Source organism: Heterocephalus glaber, unplaced genomic scaffold (genome assembly GCF_053883595.1).
Source record: "Heterocephalus glaber isolate CG9 unplaced genomic scaffold, H.glaber_assembly_v1.0 deba00001454, whole genome shotgun sequence".
NCBI classification, from domain to species: Eukaryota; Metazoa; Chordata; class Mammalia; order Rodentia; family Bathyergidae; genus Heterocephalus; species Heterocephalus glaber.
Window position 1 is genome coordinate 9,484,493 of NW_028258303.1, and position 24,091 is coordinate 9,508,583.

At 34.4% G+C, this 24,091-nt stretch overlaps 1 protein-coding gene across 2 annotated transcripts in view; it reads right to left on the bottom strand.

Moving 5' to 3' along the window:
- Positions 1–24,091, bottom strand: part of Mmrn1 (multimerin 1) — a 58,188-nt gene that overhangs the window by 23,692 nt on the left and 10,405 nt on the right. Inside the window, exons 2-5 of one of the 2 annotated variants that reach the window (XM_021261078.2) lie at positions 17,122–17,241; positions 15,480–15,586; positions 1,801–1,914; positions 428–598 (exon numbers count right to left, since the gene is read on the bottom strand). In XM_021261078.2, the coding sequence (XP_021116737.2) occupies positions 428–598; positions 1,801–1,914; positions 15,480–15,586; positions 17,122–17,241 (512 nt within the window). Of the gene's footprint in view, positions 1–427; positions 602–1,800; positions 1,915–15,479; positions 15,587–17,121; positions 17,242–24,091 lie in introns of both variants that reach the window. The other variant, XM_004848078.3, reaches the window with a different exon arrangement.

Genomic DNA, 24,091 nt, shown 5'->3' on the forward strand with positions numbered 1-24,091 from the left:
ATTTCTGGAGTAATCACTTCAGATTTTTCATCAATGTCTCCATCAACAATATTGATACAACTGTGTATCTAGTTCCTTTGATATCCATTCCTTCACCACAATCTTTGTCTTTGAACAGGATATTACCCATAATGGATCTGTGGGATCATTTTAACTATAAATAAATAGAAATTAGGCTATAGCTAGATATACAATGTCCATAAATAAGTTGGAATATTCAGTTGAAAATCTGAGTTTATAGTAAAAATATTTTAATGCACTATTTTAAATTATTTCAGAGGTTGAGTGATTTTTAAATATCTCATTCAGACATAAAAAATGTTCATACAACCCAATTTAAAGCAAAAATCCCAAAGTGACTTGAGAAAAGATAAGTAAATCATTTGCCTGTTGTCTTAACCAAATGAATATTTTATGTTACCTTTACCTTTTAGAAAAGATTGAAATTCTCTGTTTTTATCTTCGCTGATTTTTCCTTCTAATGAGGAATATGTGGTCCTTAAGTCACCCACAGCCACATAAATGCTATCCATCATCTTCTGCAGAGTAGTCAGCTTCACTGCCTGCTGGTTCATCTGGTCAGTCAGTTTCTGCACCACTGCTGAAGTGGAGAGAATATTGGAACCATTAAAAAATTCTATGTTTAGAACTACCCAAATATCATGATAGGTTTAAAGGTTATTCATATAAACCATATTTGCACTAATATGTTTGAAAATAGACTACATTCATTTACCAAATGGCAACCCAAAAGCTAAGGCTAAAGGAAGACATTTGTAAAAGGTACTATATTTTTTAATTTCTAAAATGTTGAACATTGCCCAGAATGTCAATCTTTTTTTTTTTTTAATCTCAAAGAGTTATTGTCACACTCTCAATAGTTGGAAAAAACTGAGGGTTGAAAAACAAAAATAACTTGTTTGAGGTTACAGAGCTAATGATTCATATTCTGCTTCTAGATCCAATGACAAAGCATTAAATATGTGCATGCATACATAAAAGAGACAAGCTACACTAAGAGAATTTTGTTAGTTACAGACTCAGGGTTGAGAAAGAATCACTTCATATAGCAATGATACTTTCTATCACTTTATACATGGATTTTAATAACTTAAGTATTTGACTATTTTCTAAAAATACTGAATTCCAATCCCTTAACTATAGTAGAGAACAACTTTTAAGGCATATTCACCTGCATTCTTAAAGAGATCCCCTTAAGTCAAGATTAGATCTACACTAAACACAGTGAAGGGACATTAGCAGTAAACAAACTAATATTCCTAAGGGCAAAGTTGAACCTAAAAGAAATGGAACAGTATTAATGATCAGAAGGAGTAGAACACAGGTGACATGCCAACTTTTGATCAACATGAGGTTCTTAGTCATCATGTTTTCCTGAGTCAGAAAGTAATCCCTATCTCTTGATCTCCTAACCAATGGAAGAGAGGCTTCTCAACACTCTTAATGCAATCAACTCATGTCTTTCATGATCATGCTTCTTTAAGGTAAAAGTTTGCTTTTACTTTGGAAACCTCTTTTTTTCCTTATCATCCAGCATCTCATTTTTATTCTTTTTTCTGTGTTTGCATACAGCTCTACAATAATTATCCACTGTCCTTTCCTGGGGAACCCATAACACACTCAATTTCTCCCTACACTGGGCACCAACAGGAAGGATTGAGAGATATGCTAATGTGTTTCCATCACGCATTTGACAGCCTAGAGATTTCTTGTTTGAAAGTTGAAATATGTAGTGTTGACAATAATTGGGTTAGAGAGATAGTAATTGCAATCCATGACCTGGGTTGCCACAGTCTTGCTGCTGCTGTAGCTGCGTCTGCTCCACTGTTCCTCTGTCAACAGCCGTGTGACTCTCAGCCTGGTTGCTGTGCATCAATTGCTGCTGTTCCTGGGCTAGATGGAAGGAAAAAAAAAAACAGAGAAGAGTGTTAAGCATTGGAACTGCCTCAATTTTTCCAGTCCTGAGCAGTAGTGTGGCTGACATTCATTTTTCTGTGCACTGAAGCATGATGGTCAGGATGATTGCAGAGTAAGCTGCTCCACCCCATGCATAGACCAGTGTGACTGTGACACAATGTTGGAGCTGGAAGTGCAGGACTGTAATTCTGTCTGGGATAAGATGAAATTATTCAGAATTCCTTTAGGCACAAATGGATGGTACTTTGCAAGGGGAGGGGGTGCATAAAGTAGCAGATGTAAACTGCCTGCATAATTTAGTGGAATTTAAAATCTGCTGTGTTAAAAGCTAGAGCAGCCTGACAAGTGGACTGGCACAAATACTGACTGTTTAACAATGCAATTTCCAACTCCTGACTACTGGAAATAAGGGAGAGCTACAGGTTTCTTCCTAAAAACAGTGGCCTTTTACTACTGCCACTTGAGTGGGCTATGCCCAGATTTTTAAGAAATACATAGTCTCCAAAGGACTAAAAGTAAAAATAAACTATTACAGATACACCTCAGTTATTGTAATTTCATAAGAATTGAAATGCTTATATCTAATCTTAAGGAATTCCATTTCCCACGAATGTGTAATATTTTGAGTGGCAATGTAACTTTTAATTGGGAGAAACAATTTCAAGAGAAGATTCAGTAAAAAGGCAATAGATGAAGTAATGTAGAGTCTGAATGAACAAACTTATTCATTGACGTTTTCATATCAGACATGGACAAACAAGAGTTTGGTGTCCCATTAGGCTTGTTTTGATGTGAAATTATGTGCCAATTAAATTCTGTACCTCTGGTCCATATTAATTATGTCCCCTAAGGCGCAGACAATAACACTAGAGTTCTTCTACTCTATAAAAAGTATAATACATTTGACACTAATTTGGGTTAGTCTCTATAGTTAGATTGAATTTGCATTCCTTTTCTTCAGGGCATTGATCTAAATAAATGAATTTTGATTCATGTCCACTGTTTCCTTTTCATTTTTCCTCCACTTTATTATATAAAGTCCACTGTAACTTTTATTAATTCAATGGAAGAAAATAATGTGCAGCTTGGGAAAAAGTGTAATTATTTAGGGGTGGGGTGGGTGAAGGAAAGCATTAATTTTTTGCCAAGTCCTAGCAATAAGTTTCTCAGAGTCTAAATTCAAACTAGTTCATACAAATGTATCTATTAAAAGATTGCATGTGTTCTATCATGCCTTCTCCCTAGATGATATAATAAGATTTTTTCTGCCTACTTGAATGTCACTAGAGAATAAAGCTAGTTTTCAAACCATAATGCCTAGATTAGCAATAACAACAAACCTTGGGAAATTTAGGTGGGCAGCTTCTAGATCCTCCTCCAGACCAGAATGTAAGAAATTTAAGAAATTCTGAGGTTGAACAGCAATCTGTATTTCTTTTTTTTTTCCCCCATTAACTTTATTGGTACATTTTCGGTATACAATACAGTTACATTCATCATTGGGATCTTGTACCATTACATAAGTCTCTTGGTTCTTATTTTTTTTCCCCTTCCCTTGCCCTCCCTTCACCCCTTCCACTCTTCCCTATTTGCAAAGACCTTGTTTCCATTTTTTTTCTCTTCTCATATTTTTTCCTTTCCCTTTTTTCCCTTCCCCTACCCCTCCCAATTCCCCTGCTCTTTTAGACCTTTTCTTCCTGTTACACAATATCAGTTATACATTTTTTTTAAATACAATATTAAGATCTAGGAGACATTACCACAGATTTTACAGAATTTAAAAGGATATAGAAACCATATTACAAAAATCTTTTTTGAAATAAATTTGACAACTTCTAAGAAGTAACTTAGAAGACAAATTAATGAAACTAACTCTGGAGGAAATATAAAATTTGAATAGCACCTATTAAAGAAAGTATATTCCTAGCTTGAAAACCTACCTATATGACAACAGAAGGCTCATAAACATTTTAACTGATAAATTATATCAAACAATTAAAGCAGAAAAAAGAAGGAACACTTTTGCCCTCATTTTAAGAACTCAACATTGTGCTAATTCTAAACTTGGATAAAGATAATAGAAGAAAAAAGTATGAACATAGATAGAAATTTGTTTAACAAAACAAACTATTAGAAGTCAGATCTGGCAGTATGCAGAAAGTGTTTTGTTATAGGGATGGCAGTGTTGGTTCAGCATTGGAAGATCCACCCCCAAAAGTCATCATTTTAACAGAGGAAAGGAGAAAGCCATGTGATCCTGTCACTAGTTGGAGAAAGAGTATTGGACTAAATTCTAGAGCTGTTCATGGTAAAAGCTATCAGGAGACTAGAAGTAGAACAGAAGCTTCTCAACAGATCAAAGACATGTACTCCATACTTCCAACAAAAACTCCTTCTATGAATGGAGATGATACAATGCTTTCTCCCTAAAGTGGGGAACAAGGGCATATATGCCTACTCTTCATCTGTCCATTAGACTTTGAAACATAGGTCTAAACCAAAATAGTCTGGCAATAAAATGACACAACTAGGATAGGATTGGCACGGCAGAAGCAAAATCTTTATATGTAGATGAAATGATCATCTACAGAGAAAATACTAAGAAATCTCTAGGAGCCCCTAGAACTTGTACTTGAATTTAGCTGGATTAGAAAACACAAGGTATATATAAAAATTCAGGTCTGTGTATACTTGGTATAAATGAAGAACTGGATATTGAAATTTTAAAGTTATGTAGAAGTACAAAGGACCCAGAAAAGCCAAAAACAAAAACAAAAACAGTGTTGGAAGATGTTTAGCACCCAATTTTAAGACTTCTTCTAAAGCTACAGTAATCAAGGCAGTGTTGGTGTAAGGAAAGACATATAGATCATTTGAATAAAACAGAGAATCTAGAAAGAGAACCACACATACATGGTCCACTGAGCCTTGAAAGATCATTCAACATTAGCATTTTATAGAATATAAACTCAACTCAAGAGCCGAGGAAGAGATAGTATTTTCAGCAAATGGCACTAGAACACTTGGTATCCGCATACAAAAAATTAACCTCAACCTTTTTTTTCCACACATGAAAATAACTTGAAGGGATCTATGAACCTAAATAAAAAAGCCTAAAAGTATAAAACTTTAAGAAGAAATTATAAGGGAAAATATTTATGAATTCAGGGTAGGCAAGAACTACCTAGGATACAAAAACCATGATGTATAAAAGAAAAAAAAATTGATGAGATTCCATCAAAATTTAGAACTTTAAATGATATCATTAAAATGAAAAGTAGTCCTTAAACAGACCATATTTACAATGCCTATAACCTATGACCAGAATATATAAAGAATTCTTAGAGCTCATTAATAGACAACCCAATTAAAATGTAGACATAAGAAGATGATAAATAGCCAGTATAACACAAGGAATGGTGTGCAATTCTAGAATCAGAAAAATACTAATCAGTACAATAATAAGATTGAATTGTACACTCATTAGGGAGATGAAGTTCAGAGTTTTAAAAGCCTTGTCATGAGTTTTTTTTTTTCTTGGATTCTCCCCCTTTGTGTTTAATTTGTCACACCCAATGGATTCATTCTGCGGGGTTTCCTGGGGTTGTGATCCTCACTGTCTTTTCCTAGAGTATTGTCTAAAATTTTTTGGAGTGCTGGTTTGGTATTCACGAAGTTCCTGAGGTGCTCTTTGTCATGAAAGTATCTTATTTCTCCATCAATTTTGAAAGATAGTTTTTCAGGGTACATCAGTCTGGGTTGAAGGCTGTTTTCCTTTAGGGCTTGAAATACATCACTCCAAGCTCTTCTTGCCTTGAGGGTTTGCACTGAGAAGTCTGCTGTGATTCTGATGGGCTTTCCTTTGTATGTGATTTGTTTCTTTTTTCTCACTGCTTGTAGAATTTTATTCTTCTGTTGGATTTCTGGAATCCTAACTCTTATATGCCTATGTGTAGATTTTTTTTGATTAAGGCTAGCTGGAGTCCTATATGCCTCACTTATCTGTATGTCAAGTTCCCCTCCCCACCCCAGGAAGCCTTCTGCCATCACTTATGTGAAGAGTTCCCCCATGTCATCTGCACTCTCTCCTGTTTCCTCACCGACTCCAATCAGTCCTATGTTACTCTTCCCTGCATCGTCTAGCAGCTGCTGGATTGATTTCTCATGTTCCCCCACAATTCCAAAGCAATTCTTTACCTCCTCACCAATTGTAATCTTATCTTCTATGTGTGAAATTCTATCCTCACATTGGTTCATTCTGCTGCACAGACTTTCGATGGAGTTTCCAATCTCTTCTAAATCTGTTTGTATCTGTTCTATGGATTCCACTTGTTTCCCACGTTGGGATTCCATCACGTTCCTCAGATCCTCTATTTTTTTTTATCTGTGTCCTCTCTAGATTTATTAATCATGTCTTGCACCATGAGCAAAATCTTTGCTGTTATCTGAGTAATTATTTCTGATTTCATTTTTCCCAGATCCTCTTTTGTGGCCAGTTCAGAGTCCAGGTGGTTGAGTATCAGAGTGTACCATCTCGTTTCCCTTTGGGGTTGCTGAAGGTGATCTGGAAGTCTGCCCCTGAGGCTTGTTCATGTGTCCCCGCCCCGTCTCCACGGGGGGGGGTGTGTGCCCCCAGTGCCCACGCAGCCCACCCTCTGTGCCCCAAGAGCTTGGGATGGCAGCAGGGGAGCCCCCCTCCAGGTGCCGGGACCGGCTTAGCACCACTGCCCCAGGAGCCCGGGATGGAGGTGGGGAGCCTCCCTCCAGGTGCTGGGACCGGCCCACCCTCTTGGCCCTAGGAGCCTGGGACGGAGGCAGGGAGCCCCCCCTCCCCGAATGCTGGAACCCGATGAGCCTCTCCGGCCCAGGAGCCTGGGATGGAGGCAGGGAGCCTCCCTCTGGGTGCTGGGACCGGCCGAGCCTCACTGCCCTAGGAGCCTGGGATGGAGGTGGGCGAGCTTCCTTCCGGGTGCTGGGACCAGCTCACCTTCTTGGCCCTAGGAGCCTGGGATGCCAGCGGGGGGAGCCCCGCTCCGGGCGCCTGGACGGCCCGCCGAGCCTCACTCTGTATTTCAATTTTAGTATATGTGCTGCCGAAGCGAGCACAGCAATCTGTATTTTAACAAGCACTGCTCATGATTCTCATGCACATTGGGCTTGAGAAACAAAGGAGTGAAGTGTTCAGGTGAATCCCAACTCACTCTTTTCTGTGCTCTGAGGACTGGAAGAAACTTGTTATTAATTTACTTTAAGTTAATTGTGGTTACATTTAAAGGATGAATTTGGCAGAATGAATGGAATTCCTACCACAGCAATATCTCACAACTGTTTTTAAGAGCTAGCATTTTGCTGGCCCCACGTCATGCACGCAGAGAGGTGAAGCATTCAGTATTCCAGTAGAATCATCAGTTTGCCTCTGCCTATGATTTAAGAAGTGTTGGAACTTCAGAGTTATTTGGTGCATACTTTAATCGACTTGCTCAAATATACTAATTCTTCTGTGTAGTTATTTAATAGTTATAATTCAGGAATTTATAATGAATTACTAAAACCACTGAAAGAGATAGAAGTTTAAATTGTCAAAGCTCTTCTTTCAATACCATTAGCGCAAATTTTTAAACTCTAATAAAAAATAGAAATTTTATCAATTATGAAGCTAGTAATAGAGTAGGTAATGACATGCAAAAATTAGTTATGCTGAAACATCTTTTAGTACATACAGTATCAAATAACATCAAAAGTAAATCAATGCAAAACAAGTAAAGTTGTGTTTCTGAAATGAAAATTAGCTTGATGTTTAATAAAAATTAGTACATTATTTTTACTTGATATAGATATGTATTCAAATAATGCTCCAAATATGTATCATTTAAAATCAAAATTACTACATTTGCTTTTCATCATAACTGGATTTACATTACACTAAGGTTCATTTGCAATTATTAATAATGAAGAGGAAAATATTAGAGAATGTTATAAAATTAGTTTCACAAAATAAACATTTTCAATAATAAGATCTTTCAATAAAAATTTTGAAATAATTGGAAAACTTTAAAAACACATAGCAAATAGGGTTAATAAAATAAATAAAACTCTTAGAAAAATAATACCAGAAGTTTAGACATTATTTATCTTATATTTAAAATATTAGAGAAATTCAGAAGAGAAAATTATTATGGAACTTACTTAATATAATTATTCTGATATAGGTATATCAATGCAAACCCATTTTGTTATTACTTTTATAAAGCATGTAGCTAACAAAATGAGTGAACTAGTTCATGTCAATTTCTTCTAAAAGTCAAATACATTTTAAAAATATTATTAATGATGTTTGAACTTTCTCAAACACAAAGGTTTTCATAATTTATCTAAAATGTAAAAGTCAAAAATTTGAAGGCAATTGCTTTCCTTTATCTCAGGAAATTAGAAGGGAAATTTTTTTTGTCATTACATTAATAATATAGTCATATATGAACTCTAAAAAACAAAATAGTTCCATGAAAATTGTGGACTTTGAAAAGTACTGAATTTTTAGAGCAGATAGAGCTAGTAAAATAATAGTGAGATAGTAAGCTAGGATTTTCAGATAAAATTTTAGATAAATTTCTGGGTTTTAAAAATTTTGGCACTATAAGTTATTGTTTTCAATTATGTCTGACAGAAATAATGATAAATATGTTATTATGTAAAAACCTTTAAATATTTTCTGGATGAACTTCATATTTATTGCCATATATACAATAAAACAAAGAGAATAAATATAGAAGAGAGAGGCAGAGCTGGAGAGACAGAAAACATAGCAGAAATTAAAAATAATAAACACTGAAAAGTATGAATATCAATGGTAATCTGTGAGACTATGGCTAACAAGGCATTTTAATAAATTATTTCCCTTGTTAAACTTCACTTGTTAAATTTCATATGTACTATAAATATTTATATTTGAAAGCTATATATTCTACTTAAAGCAAATATATATTGTTTGAAGTTTCATGTTTATAGATTATTAGAAAATGAATAAAATAATCAGTTACATGAGAAAATAGATGCTTCTAAGAAATTAAATGAAATCAAATTATATGACAAAACTCAGAAATATAATAAATGTTTCTTAGTTTACGTTACCCTCAGTTTGGTCAAATGATGTTTATAAAGCTCTATGAATCAATTATATAGGATATTTCTATAAAGGATTTTCACAATTTAGTTAATAATAAAGATATAAAAGATTTAGAATGTATGCTACTTATAGACTGGAAAAATCTGAATACACCCTCTTTACTTCATTAGAGCCTAATATGTAATTTAATAGGCTGACAATATTATGGATACTAATAGAAATGATCAACTCACAGAGCTTCTGCCACCCAGTGGGTCTAAATTAGATGGGTAAGTCTTTAAAGGAGATTGAAACAGTTCACTATACTAATCATCTCTCTGAAAGGAACATTAGTTAGGTGGGATCCATGTCACAAGAAAAAGGCCACCAACACTTGCTAGAAGTCAATGAAGTATTTTGAAAATATTAGAATATGAGTGATTTGTGTTATGATTTATATTTCTTGGTATATATTTTATGTTACACTTATTATACATATTCATTCAAAAATATGCAATACATTCTTAATCTTTGATTTATACATTAGCTAATTTTATAGAATTAGCAGATAAATGTTTGAATATGATCCCTGCTCCTTTCTACCCTATCTTCAAAATCAGGAGGCAGATTGGTTTGGCTTGGAAATTATTTTCAGGGGTTCAAAATACTTTGCTAAAGCTTTATTGTAAGTAGTAAAGCTTTGTTTTAAATTGCAATATTCTAATGAAATCAAGTCTTTTAATTTCATTATCTATAAAATATTGCATATTATATATTTAATATAGAGATTATTGCATGTATCCCTTGGTACACTTCAAAGAATGGGCAAGCTAGGTTTCTCTCTGTGTCTGCCTGTCTGTCTGTCTGTCTCTGTCTCTGCATGCATGTGCATACACACTCAAAGGAGAAGAAGGAGGGAGTGGAGGAAGAGGAGGAAGAGGAGGAGGAGGAGAAACAGGAGGAAGACACAGAAGAAGAGTATTTTAAAACTTCCTAGGTCCTAGTTGAAATATGAGAGGGAGAATTTCAAGTAATATTTTTTTCTGTGCTACCCAATCCAGGCAAGATTCGAAATAGTGAAAAAGTTAGAGCAAATCTAACTAAGAAATGACCGGAATACAAAGGAAGCAAATTGAAGAGCATCAAAATCTATTTTTCTATGGACCTTCAAAGTATGTATATGATCTGGAAAAATGCTACTGTATTATGGATGAGGGAACCATAAGCGATATGCTAGAGAAAATTAGTAGTTTCACAAAAGAGAAACCAAAACATTAAAAATTTTGAAATCAGTAATAAGTAGGTAAGGATAGAATAAATAAAATCTGTGGGAAAAAAAAAAGAAACTGAAAAGGCTAAAAAATAATACACAGAAGTACCAAGTGGAAGTCTTTTGTTTTTTCACTCATTCTAATATTTGATTATTAACTGCTCCTTATGGGCAAATATACATATAAAATTAGAAAAATTAAACTTCTTTCATACTATTTTGAAGAGTCTGATTTGAAAGAAAATGCAAGAAAGAGAAAACACTAGGTGAAAGACAGTGAGAGAGAAAGAGGGAAGAAAACACTAGGTGGAGGAGAGAATACAGAGAAGAGAGAATACAGATAGAGAGGGAGAGAGAGACAGAGAGAGACAGAGACAAAGAGACTAGATGAGAAAATTTACTCCTAAATAAAAAAATTAAAAATACCTATGAAACATTACAGAAAAATCGTTGGGATCTGGTTGTCATATGAACCTCCTTCCTACTCGATTCATTGGATGAGTTCCCTGCCAAGGCAGTTAAAAACTGGAAATACCTGTTTTACAAATTCAATAGTTCATGTTATCTTTTTCGAGCTCTGTTTGTCAACTGGAGTTCAATACTTGCATTCATCCCAATTTATTGCCCAGGATTTAACTTGTGCCCACAAAGATGTGATAGGATCTCTAACAGTGGGGTCAGTTACTGTCCTGTGATAAAGAGCTTTGTTGATCAATGCTTCTTTATTTTTTCATTTATAATCTTTCTGTCTCCCAAGTGCATTTTCCACCACAAGGACTGCTACAGATTCTAGGTTTTCCAAGCAATCTATCTTCTTTTTCATCTAAGAACAGACCTTTGCATTGTTCCATCGAGTGCAGATTTCTAAGTCTCTTTTTCTTAGTCTTTTCTAAGTGGTAGCTGCATGGCCAGAAGAGTATTTATTTAAATCAATAAATTTAAATGTTTTTGTACAATTCACTTATTTTAAAATGCAGTATACTTTTAAAAGTGAACTTACAGTTCATATAAGGGGAGGGGAGAATGGAATAAAATAAGGTTTATTTTTAAAAAAGTGAACTTCTTTTGTCTTATCTGACAACATGAGAACTCTCCTTTTCCTCTGCAATGGAAACTCTGACCTTGAAGGATCAAGGACTTAGAGAAGCAAGGTTGGCAAGTATGGAGAACAAGAAGAGCAGCTTCCTTATTAGGTACTTTTTTTAATTAGACAAGTTTTATTTGCAGATTTTTTTTCCTTCCAGGCCTTTGAGCCATATGGAAGAAGTCATTAAAGGTAACTCAGTAATGAGCATGCTTGCTCTCTCCCGCTTAGTGCCAGAAAGCCTCCCTGTGTGGCTTGACAAGACAGATTTTCAGCTGATTCTGCAATAGCAAGTGGATATTTGCATGGAAAAATGCTCAGTACACATATGAGTTGAAGTAGGCAGTTAAGTTGAAGTAGGCAGCGTGATGCAATAAAGCTTCAGGGATAGTGTTTAACTAAATGTACCATAGTGTTATTTAGTAAGATGCTTTCAAGAGGTAATGTTCTTTCTTTAAAAAAAGACACAATAAACACCTGTGGAAAGAACTAAATATGTAAAGATACAAGAAGATTTTTTTCCCTTTCTTTAACACTAGAATTTTCATTCATATTATTGAAATACATTTCAAAATAATTTTACTGAAGAAGCCTTATATTTAAAATGCATGTTTCTGTACTTGTTTCATAATTTGAGTTGTTTCATAGCACTTACAAAAATCTGTCAGATTTATAACATATAGTAGGGATCAGTTTATTTCAATACCTATGCATACCTATTCTCATCTTTTCAGCATGTATAATATCTGTGATAGATTTTACAAAATATAAATTTATAAATTACCTTTTTCTTGTATAGAAAATCTGGGTTAAAAAGACTTTTAAAAATAAATTTATATATGTATATGTACCAATTCTCCAAAATGAATGTATTAGCTGACATACATTAATAAAAAAAGATTTGCAAAAAGTTTTTTTCTTAATCATCTTTTCTAATGTAACACTATTTGAACTTAAATTTCTTTTCTTTGTGTCCTTAAAGCAAGCCACGGTTTCCTTGTCTCATTTTAAAATATTTTAGAGACATCTACTGGAAAGATGCATAATTGCAAATTTTATAAAATAAGTGTGAGTGGTGTGTTACTACTGATATTTCAAAAAATGTCTTGAATACCATTTCACAAAATTAGATTCCTTTCTGGAGCCAAAATTTCATGATTCCCCAAAGATATAACAAACATAAAACATACCTAAACTATTAATTTGATATTGCATTTAGTTAAACTATCTTCATTAATATTGTATTCACTTAGACTTTTAAAAAATTGATTTCCTTTTGATAGTAGAACTGATAGTTTAATAAAGTCATCTAAAACTATAGAGTATTTTGATAATCTGAGCTGTAGCTAAAAGGCATATGTGGCAGGTCAGAATATGGTGCAATAAGATATAGAAAAAATTGCCCCCTGGATTGTGAAGAAAAACATCTCTTCATAAGAGTTTGAAGATGAATCTACAGAAAAAGAAAGAGGCAGAAAAATGGAGAAAAAGAAGAGAGTCCAGCAGCTAGCAGCTCCATTTTATGTTTCTTGTGTTCTTAAAAAATTTTCCCAACTACATTCTAAATCAAAGGAAATTGTTATTTCTTATTACATAATTTACTTTATTTGTGGGGAGGAAGCATGTTGGGGAGGCCTCGCTTTGTGCAAGGTATGTAGTACTTTACAAATTTTCTATGAATAAAATAATTTTCTGACACTTTAAGGGACTCACCCTGAAATAACTGCCATGTGGGTAGCAACCAGGTTATTCTGAATTCTTGGGGGGTTCAGAAGAGGTTTAAAGAATGGATGAGGCAAAGTGATTATTCTTGCCACATGTGAGGCAGCCTGTCATATGAGACAGGAAGGGTGGTGTTGTCAAACACTGTTTATTTTTACAGGGGATCATTTCTTCTACTGTAGAAGAACAAAAGACTAGTGGCAAATTTGTACAGTGTAATAGAAAGCGTAGAGAAGTCTTGGCATGTAATTGGGTAGCTTTCGGAAGGGAAAATGTGTAGAAACCCCCCAGGATAGAGATAATGAAGAATGACTCAGTGACAAAGGGACACAATAGTTCTTGTTTCTACCAATGCATCAATTGCATTAATAAAAAATTCAGCAGTTTTTATGGATCACAATAAAAGTGAAGAGAAGGATGGTCAGTGTTGTAGGGAGCCACAGGATATTCTTTGGAATCAAAGGTATCTTAGGACTGATTGCATGACAACACAACACAACTGGGCCTACCTGCCATTACAGCACTATTCTCACCATATGTTTCAAAGACAAGAGATCTTTCCACAGCTACTTAATCAGCAGATGTCTGAATTATGAGTAGTTCCAATTATGTGACTGTGACAGTAAAGTCATAAGCAGATTTGTTGTGGGACATTTTTGTCAGTTTGAATTAAGACAATAATTTATAAATCTGGTACTAAAGGTATCCACAGGATGCTTTCAACTAGAACACAAGGTGTCATTGAACAATTGAAGCTAGAATCACCTGATTATGATTTAAATATTTGATATAATTCTCTTAAAAAGTAGCACTTAGTACGTTATAGATATTCAAAGTTGTCAAATTCTCTGTTTATTGTGTGCATATTTACAGTCATGAAATTCTACATTTCTTTTTTCTCCCACACATATACAGTCTGTCACAGCGATTAAGAATTGATCAACAAGTATAAGAAAGCATGGAGAAATAGCAGTCCTCATCAGCAGAAAATCGTAACAGTCCAAATTTGACCCAAAGACCTTGCTCTCTGCCGCATATATTCAGCCTCTAATGTGCAATAGTGTATGCTACATGTCTAGAGAGTATTCCGTGAACACAGTTGAAACTTCAAAAAATAATAATGGAATCAACATTCCCAAGGTATCATTCTTCATATAAGAAGAGAAATGGAAACCTTAGAAATATAATTCTAAGTACTGTCTAGAATTTTTACTGTTAGTTAAAAATATCGATAAGAAATAAGCATGTTTTAACATTGTGAATGTATTTGCTCAACTCATGGAAATTAGAAGTCCTTTGAAAGCAGGGCTACACTTGGATCTTTTTAGAATATGCTGTATTACTTCATTTCCAAATATTTTAAGTGTGGATTATATTTTCTTTAGAAGTTTATTTTACCTGTTTAATAATGCAGTACATATGAATGCATTGAATTTTATATCGTGTCTGAAATTGAAGCCAGATCCAGAGCAAATAGCATTACAGAAAAATTTGCCTATAGATTCTCATTGTAGGAGCTAGCAAAACCATATATAATAACCCTAACTAAACTTCAAGGTTCCTAGAGCTCTTGTACTATGATTTCTTTTCCATAATGTGAATCATAATGGTTTCTCCACACATATTAATTTTTAATCACAGTCTCTTACACTGTTGATTGAATTCCCCACCCCTGCTAATGCCCTTTCTTGTAATATTCATTCATTTAAAATATGTATGCTGATGCCATATCTTATTTTTCAAAAGAAACCCGTTTAAAGCCCAAAGCAAAATAATAGTCACATGAATGTTAGGTCAGTGCAGGTTACGATGTGTTTGATCAGTTTTACCAGCAGAAAATTGTTAAAATTTCAGTTGAAAAACTTAGCTCCATTAGGATGAAAAAAATATTCATTGCATTCGTGGTTTATTCTTTAACATGTCATTTCACTCATATACATGTTACTTCAAATAATTAAATTAGAATAAAATTAGAGGGAAGTTATTTTTACATAGTCACTTCTAATAATTATTTAATAATATAAAATTTTACAGCTGATATTTTAGTAAGGCATATCTTTGTAGCACTTTGTTAAGAAAAAGTAAGATATTTAGTCAGATATCCATGCACTCTGCATTCATTATATAAAACTGAGCTGACGATGAAAGGTAGAAGTTATAAGATAGCTTATAAGGTGTTAGGGTGCTGAAATAGCTACCAAATTAGGAAATTTAAAAAATATAATTCTAATACTGTAACTACATGTTAGTTTAGCTTTGTTCAATGGGAAAATGGAGCTCTTTTCTTTATGGGAATCAACTGCTTATTCTTCAGATTTTTTAATACTTCTAATTATTATTATGAAATTAATATCAGAGCATACCTGTTAGCTGGCATTGTGGTCCACTGTATCCAGGACAGCACTTCCATTCCAATGAGGTAACAATTTTATGTTGCATCTTGTAGACAGGATTGGATATCCACTGAGATCTAGAAAGAGGGGCAATTGGGGAGAAATAGATTATTTAAGTTATTAATCAGAACTGGAATTGGAATTATAAATACAAAGTATTTGGAACAATGCCCAAAATAGAATTTAGTGTTAGCTGTTATAATAATAATCTTTATCATCAATATTATATTCAAAACTGTCAAACTTAGATTTCTTTGAATATACTATAAAAACATTAGTGGGTATATTGTGATTTTACGTTGATACTTGTCATTATTTTCTAAAGATACTACCTTTTACCCTTCATAATATTTCCTATGTTTGAATTTATTTCCAATTCCAGTTTGAAAGAATTTATAAGGATAACTTACGCTATTTCAATTCTTATTATTTCCTATATCATTACTGTTAAAAAGATCATTTTCTCCACATCACACAACTTGGAACAAATGAGATATTAGTGATCTAACTAAAATTAAGATAACCACTGTCATTTTCAATCTGTACTTCATCTTCCAAATTATAAAAAGATAATACATAAAGACACTTTTTATTTTTTTTTAAAAAGATGAGCCCACCTTGAATCCATCAGGGCAATAGAAATAGAAGTTATTGAGGTAATATTTTCATTATTGAACAAGGAACAATACATTCTCTGGGTCTCATGTTGACAAGGAAACTGCCACTAAGGGAGTAAAGGGGCAAAGCAGAAATGGAGCTCAACTCTCCCAAATCCCTAAGATGTGCTTAATTCTCTGGACCATGAACCTTGGCTGTTCCTCAAGGGGCTAAGAAACACCTTGATTTTATGTATCCTTACTGTGCATTGTTCCAGACTGCTGATATGTCAGATTCATTTCCTGAGTTATATGTATGACAATTTGCATAACATTAGGCATCATGGCCTGAATAGCCATTCTAGTTTGTATTGCAGGCTCTTCAGGAACACCTCCAGCTGAGCTACTGCGACTACATGAATTCAGAGAAAATTTCAAGTGCCCGGTCCTACATTTCAGCACAATGATTCAGATTTTACAAAACATCAAATAATAAAGGTCATTAAAACAGATGCAAGAAGAAAGTTCCCACTTAGCTACTTTAGTATGCATAATTGCAATTAATGGCTTTATATATGTTAGAATATGAGTCCAGTTATGCTTGCACTTCTCTCTGACCTAGCATGAAAAGAAAGCTACCAATGTCTTCAAAATTTTGTGTATATTTTATAAGGAATTAAAAGATTAGTTTGTTGATAAGGTGGTGCCATAAAAGTAATGATGGCTATAAATACAGAAATAAGCAAGAGAGTTAACAGTTATTGAACATTCACAATGAACCGGACAATAGGTTAAGGATACTGTATTACTACCATTATCTCATGTGATACTAAAACCAATCTTATGGTACAAGTTTTACATCTGGATTTTAATTTTCTGAGGGTCATGTATCTAATCTAATGTGATGACCCTCTCCTGACCCTACTATATGTATGTACTTAAGAAGATTAACTTACATTCCCAGCCACAAAGGATTGTGGAGCAGGCAGTAGCTCTTTTCAAGAAACATAACTTACCTCTGAGGACAGGATCCACCCATCCAGACACAGGGTCCTCTCCCACTTGGAACATGGGAGACCTGGTTGTCCAGCACCACAGTGGGAGATAACCTGGTATGTACATAAGCACACCAGTTCCTAAGGGAGAAATTGATACTGTTAGAAAAATGAATGTCAGCAATTATTCTTTTCATCAAAAGTATTTTTTTAGGCTTAAATTGATTTTTACCAGTGTTGTAGGTAAGATACTTTGAAACATTGATATCTAGCTTTAAAATATGATAAAATAAGATATGAGAGACAACTGACATCCCACATTGCTATACTCATGGAAAGTAAAGAAACTAGCAATGATAAAAATGTAAAAAAACTGAACTAAAACCAGAATCTGTACTGTTTAGTAGTAAGATTTCAAAATTCAAGATTGCTTTGGAAACAAATAATAATATTACTACTGAAATAAGAGACTCAGGACAGAGGAAGGGGCTTCCAGGCTGCCGTACCACTGCTTCCAGCACAGAGGAAGGGGCTTCCAGGCTACTGTACCTCCACTTCCAGCCCAGAGAAAGGGGATTCTGGGCTGCCATACCACAGCTCCCAGAGCAGAGGAAAGGGCTTCTGGGCCGCTGCACCACCACTTCCAGCGCGGAGGTAGGGGCTTTCGGGCCACCATACTACTGCTCTCAGCACATAGGTATGGGCTTCCAGGCCACTGTAACACTACTCCCAACCCAGAGGAAGGGGATTCCGGGCTGCAGTACCACTGCTCCCAGCCAAAGGAAGTGAGTCGCGCGGGCACCAACAGCACAAGCCCCCATCCCCTCTCCTGTCGAAATGAGAAGACACATAAACAGGTCTCAAAATCAGAATTCCAAATCACCTACAGCAACAGCAAAGGGATATGAGAGGGAACACTGATACCCAACTATCTGGACTGCCTGGACTGGCAACAAAAGAGGATCTGGAAAAAATGAAATCAGAAATAATTTCTCAGATAACAGCAGAGATTGTGCTCATAGTGCAAGACATAATTAATAAATCCAGAGAGGAGCTGAGCAATATGATGGAATCCCAACATAGGGAACAAATGGAATCCATAAAACAGATGCAAACAGATTTCCAGGAGATGAAAAACTCCATTGAAAGTCTACACAGCAGAATGAGCCAATGTGAGGACAGAATTTCAGATACAGAAGATAAGATTGCATTTAGTGACCAGGAAAAGGAAAATTGCTTTAAAATTGAAAGGGACCATGAGAAATCAATTCAGCAGCTGCTAGATGATGCAAAGAAGAATAACATAAGACTGATTGGAGTCAATGAAGGAAGAAGAGGAGAGAGTGCAGATGACATAAAAAAATCTCTTCACAGAAGTAATGGCAGAAAACTTGCCAAGCAGGGGAAAAGAATTTGACATACAGATAAGTGAGGCATATAGGACTCCAACTAGCCTTGATCAAAAACATCTACACATAGGCATAAAATAGTTAAGATTCCAGAAACCCAACAGAAAAACAAAGTTCTACAAGCAGTTAGAGAAAAGAAACAAATCACATACACAGGAAAGCCCATCAGAATCACAGCAGACTTCTCAACGCAAACCATCAAGGCAAGAAGAGCTTGGAGTGATGTATTCTGAGCCCTAAAGGAAAACAACCTCCAACCCAGATTGATGTACCCTGCAAAAGTATCTTTCAAAATTGATGGAGAAATAAGATACTTTCATGACAAAGAGCACCTTAGGAACTTCATGAATACCAAACCAGCACTCCAAAACATTTTACACAATATCCTAGGAACTGACATTGAGGATCACAACCCCAGGAAGCCTAGCAGAATGAACCCATCGGACACGACAACAAATCCAACAATAGGCTGCATACAAGAAACACACTTAATTCAAAATGAAACTCATAGACTAAAAGTTAAAGGGTGGAAAACAATACTCCGTGAGACAGGAACCCCCCAAAACGTGAAGTAAATAGGACACACATGTGTAAATACTGAATAGTTGCTCTTGTGTGAGAAACTGAAAGTGTAAATAAGGACTAAAATGTATAATAGACAATGTGAAATAGGAAGAAAGGGGGCAAAGGGGAAGTGGGAGGGGTAGGGGAAAGGAAAGAAGGAAATGGAATTAATATGAGAAAATGAATAACTGGAAACAAAGTCTTTGTAAATAGAGGGGGATGGAAGGTTTGAAGGCAGGACAGGGGAAAGGGGAAAAATATGAACCAAGAGAGATTATGTAAAGGTGCAAATTTCCAATGGTGAATGTCATTATATTGTATACCTAAAATGTACCAATAAAATTATATTAAAAAAAGAAGAGACTCAGATCTCGGTCTATTACTTTATATAATGTTCAGTACTACACAAGTAAGTAAATAAACAGTTTATGGATCAAAAACAGTAAAAATAACTATTATTAGCATCAATGATATAGTTGTACCTAATGAAAGCAAAATATTCTAGATGCAAATCATAATTAGAGTTCAATAATGTAATTAACTTTGATATAAACTTCTATATAATTAATAACAAATTAAATTAATTTCACAAGATCAATTACATGTCTGTGTACCAATAAAAGATTCAAAAATGATGCTATGAATAATGTACTTTAGAATAGATCCAACAGAAGCAGTATAAGATTTACTTTATACAAATTTAAAGCTTTAAAGATTAATTTATTGACAAATGTAAATAAATTGTGTTAATCAAAGGGAAAAGTCAATGGAAGTATGTCAATTGTCCTCAAATTTATCTGTACAATAAAGGTACTTTTAGAAACAATCACTAGCTTTATATCTTAAATCAGCTTATTCTATAAATTTTCAATAATAAACTAAAAACATGAAATTTGAAGAGTTCTGTCTTTGGCCATAGCACAATAGGTCAGATACATTGATCTTCTTACGTTATCTCCCGATGGTAAAAATTATGAATCTTGCCAAGATAAATAAAGCAACAGTCTTCAGATGTTGGACTGCAGACCACACATTCACATGATCCTTCAAAGGGAGAAACACCAGATAGGAGCTCTACATTCAGATTGTTTCCTGCCTGGGAACAATTTTCAAACTGCATTACTAGGGAAAGTATCCCGCAAAAGACAGAACACCTAGTGAAGAAAACAGAGATGTGAGCGCAGCTATGAAGGTGGGGAAGTGTGTGAAATAAGCAGAAGAGGCAGAGACATCACTGTAAAAGTCAACACAAGAATCCCCTAGCATCTTGGATTGAATACTATATTTTGCTTGCAGACAATCAAACCCAGACACCTGAGTAACAGTGCAGTGCTCTGCATGAATAAACAAACAAAACTAGAAAGAAGAAACAGGGATATGGAGTAAAACTCCAGTTAACAGAAAACTGAGCAAACAAACAAAAAACAGAGACGAAATATATGTTAGAATTAGCACTCAGTGACTAAAACATTTCACCACTGAATAGAGCAAGTAATATACAGTGTATGAATTAAAAACTGATGTGGTGCAAGGACCCGAGTTCAATCCCTGGTACCCCAAAAAACCAAACAAACCAAAAAACCAAAAAACATAACAAAACTGATGTGGTAATTGAGGTTTGCATATCATAGAAATTAAGATCAATGAACTCGATGGGGCAGTAGAGGCCATCCACACTGAATCACAAAGAGGAGAACATTAAGATGAGTAAGAACTCAAGTGCTCAATGACTGTGCAGGTAGAGTTCCAGAAAAGTAGAAGAGAGAGACTGGGGCAGAATACATATTTAATACAAAGAAAAATGTTCTAAATTTGATATTTAAGAAGCCCAATGAATTCCTAGAGGATTAACTCAAAGGAAAACCTCATTTAAGTACATCATACAAAAATTTCTGAAAATAACATACAAAAAGCAAAAAAAAAAAGTCTATGCTAATTAGGTTGATGCAGTCACTCCATATTGTCATTCATCTAAGGCACCCGCCTAAAGCAGATAAATTGAGAAACATAAAACTTTACGAGGTTCCTCTGGATCAGATGTCTAAAAACTCTGGCCCCTTAAAGAGTGAAAAAGATATGTTGATACATTTTGTTAAAGTATGATGAAATCTGAGGGAAAAATAATACAAAAGAAAGAATTGAGAAAAAACAAAACATAAAAATAGGAGAGATTCAAAATTAAGAGGACCATAATAAAGGGATCTTCAAAAAAAAAAACTAGATTTCCTATGCAAATCAAGTATGATCCTCATCACTGAAAATAGCCAACTTCAGCTGAAGCGCAGTGAGACTGCCTGTCACATGAGTATTTGCTAAATTCCTATGAAAGTGGAGGGGGGAGAAGGAAAATACAGATGTATTACAAAGGGTACATATTTGGGGGTTTGAAAAGAAAAAAATATGTCAGAGATAACATGGCAGTGTCATCTGCAGAGATCTTTGAAAATCCTAAATAATAAAATAATCTTATGACCAAAATAGTTGAGGAGGCAAAGCAGCAGCAGATCAGACTGCTCATGGCCCAGCAACCATTAATCCAGGGCAAACTGAAAGAACTACCCACAGCAAAAAGAGCCCCTAGTGTGACTCATAATTGAGTTTATGCTATTGATGAAATAAGCTCATCAAGGGGTGTTACAAATACAAATATATTTTTAAAAGAAAATGATCTGAAAATATGTTTTAAAAAATACAAATTAAGCAGGGCAAAATCATGATAGGCACTTTAAAGGTAAATGCAATGATCCCTGACAAATATTTTGCTCAAATCCAGAAATCCTTTGTACCTTTCTGGACTGATTATGGTGTAGGCACAACAGTGACTTTGAAGTTGTTCAGCACTCCAAGGGGTCAGAACCCTGCATCCCACAGACTGCATTTGGGAATCACTCTAAGGTAATAGCTCTTGTGCTTTTGTGCAGCAACATGTACTGAAAAAATGCCTGTATTGATTCTTTGGATTTTCTAAGTTGGAAGTTAGAACTTTGGTCTAGGGAAAAGCAGATATCTTTGGTTATGAGTAAAAGCCTAGCTTGTTGAACATATAAAACAGAAGGTGAAAAAGGGTTCTGTTAGGACTTACAAAACGCAGAGACTTGTCTATCATTATGAGGAAAAGGCTTGTAAATAATCTACTGTATTTTTCATTTGGACATCTTAGAAACTCAGTCTTTCAGGAAGGATAATGAAAAGACAAAATTAAGAAAAATTTTCTTTACTTAAGTTTTGGCCCAATCACATCCATTCTTACTGGTGGAGCAACAAGGGTGCTTTTAGATAAGGACAACACGGGATATTTTTCATAAGAAAGAAGGGCAGCAACCTAAGAATTAACATGGTTCAATTATACTAGTCATTAGAACTCAAATTAATAAATTGCTTATCATCTAATCCCTATGAGGCTAAATGATTAAACTTTCATATTGGTAACCCATGGCTTGCTTGAACTGACACATTACAAAAGAATTATATTGCGAGAAGTTGACTCTCCTTGGAAAACCAACAAAATCCCTACAAAAATCCCAGCTATTTTCCTCCAAAATCGGAAAAGATTTTATGCTTGGGAGAGCCTTTATACATTGAAGGATCTTTGTCCTGTCATCTTGTACTGAGATGAACTCAGGAATCCAAAGAGAAGCAAGAGGAAAACGAAACAAAATATGGTAGATATGGCTGCTTCCGAAAATTAACATTCTCATCAAGATACAGGCTGATTGGGTCACTTGCATAAGGACCTTCCACACTTCACCTAATTCACATTCATGCCCTCCTGACTTGAGAAACTGTAAGATTACAAATGATCTTATTTCTTTGCTTTGTACCCCAAAATGAGTACAAATTGCAGATGACAATAACATATACATGTATTAATAATTCATAAATGCCTCAGGAAAACCTAATTCTCTAGTGGATTTAAAGAGAAATATATTAATTGATCCTTTATGAGGAAGTAATTCATTCATATTACCACTAATTTATCACACGAAGAGCTCTATAATTTTAATTATAAGATTATGATTATATGAAAATACTTAACTAAGTTTGACAATTACCAATAGCAAAATTATAAAATGACAGTGTTGTACGTCATTGTATACTAAACTCCTCAAGTCTATAGGAATTAAATCCTCACCAATTCAATGATAATAAGTGGGTTAAACATGTCCTAAATATATAAAAGGTAATGGTGCATTTTTAATGACACATTTACCACTTTGGCTAATTCAACTTGTTCACTTCACTGTCAAGTCCTTCATATGATTCTACTATAATAAATTCCTTCTCTCTTACTTTTGTATACATTAGTAAAACGTACTTTTTAATTTTATTTTTGTTTTTCTGTTTTTGAATCAGAGTCTTTCTTTGTTGCCCATCTAGTTTTCAAGTTGCTATCTTCCTGTCTCAGCCTCATGAGTATCTGGAATTACAGGTGTGTATAACCACTCCCAGCTAGCAATTTGTTTTATAAGGAAAAAACAAGTTTAAAAGAGAGATTTTATCTTAAATCTGTTTTTGTTGATGGTAATAATTATGGAGAAAAACATTCAAACAAAGTTTCATTTGGTCCAACATTCAATTAAGTCTCTGAGGATAAATATGTGGTTTAAATTATTTTAAAAAACAGATTTTAAATCACAACACTACTCAGGGTAAATGTTCTCCTTAGCATAATTCCCCAAACTTAGAAGTAACCCAAGTGTCTACTGATAGATGAATGAAAAAAAAAGAGACCACATTTTACATATATAATAGATAATATTTTATATACATCCACCAAGAAAATTAAACATTATTCAGCCATAAAAAGGAAATTCTGATAGACTTTACAACATGAGTAAACCTTAAAGATATTACACCAATTGAAATAAACTAGCCACAAAAAGCAAATATTGTATAATTTCATAAAAATGATGGAGCTAGAGTAGTTAAATTCATAGAGACAGAGTAGAATGTGGTTGCCAGGAGTTAGGAGGATGGAGGAATTGGGAATTATTTTTTAATAGGCAAAAATATTCAGT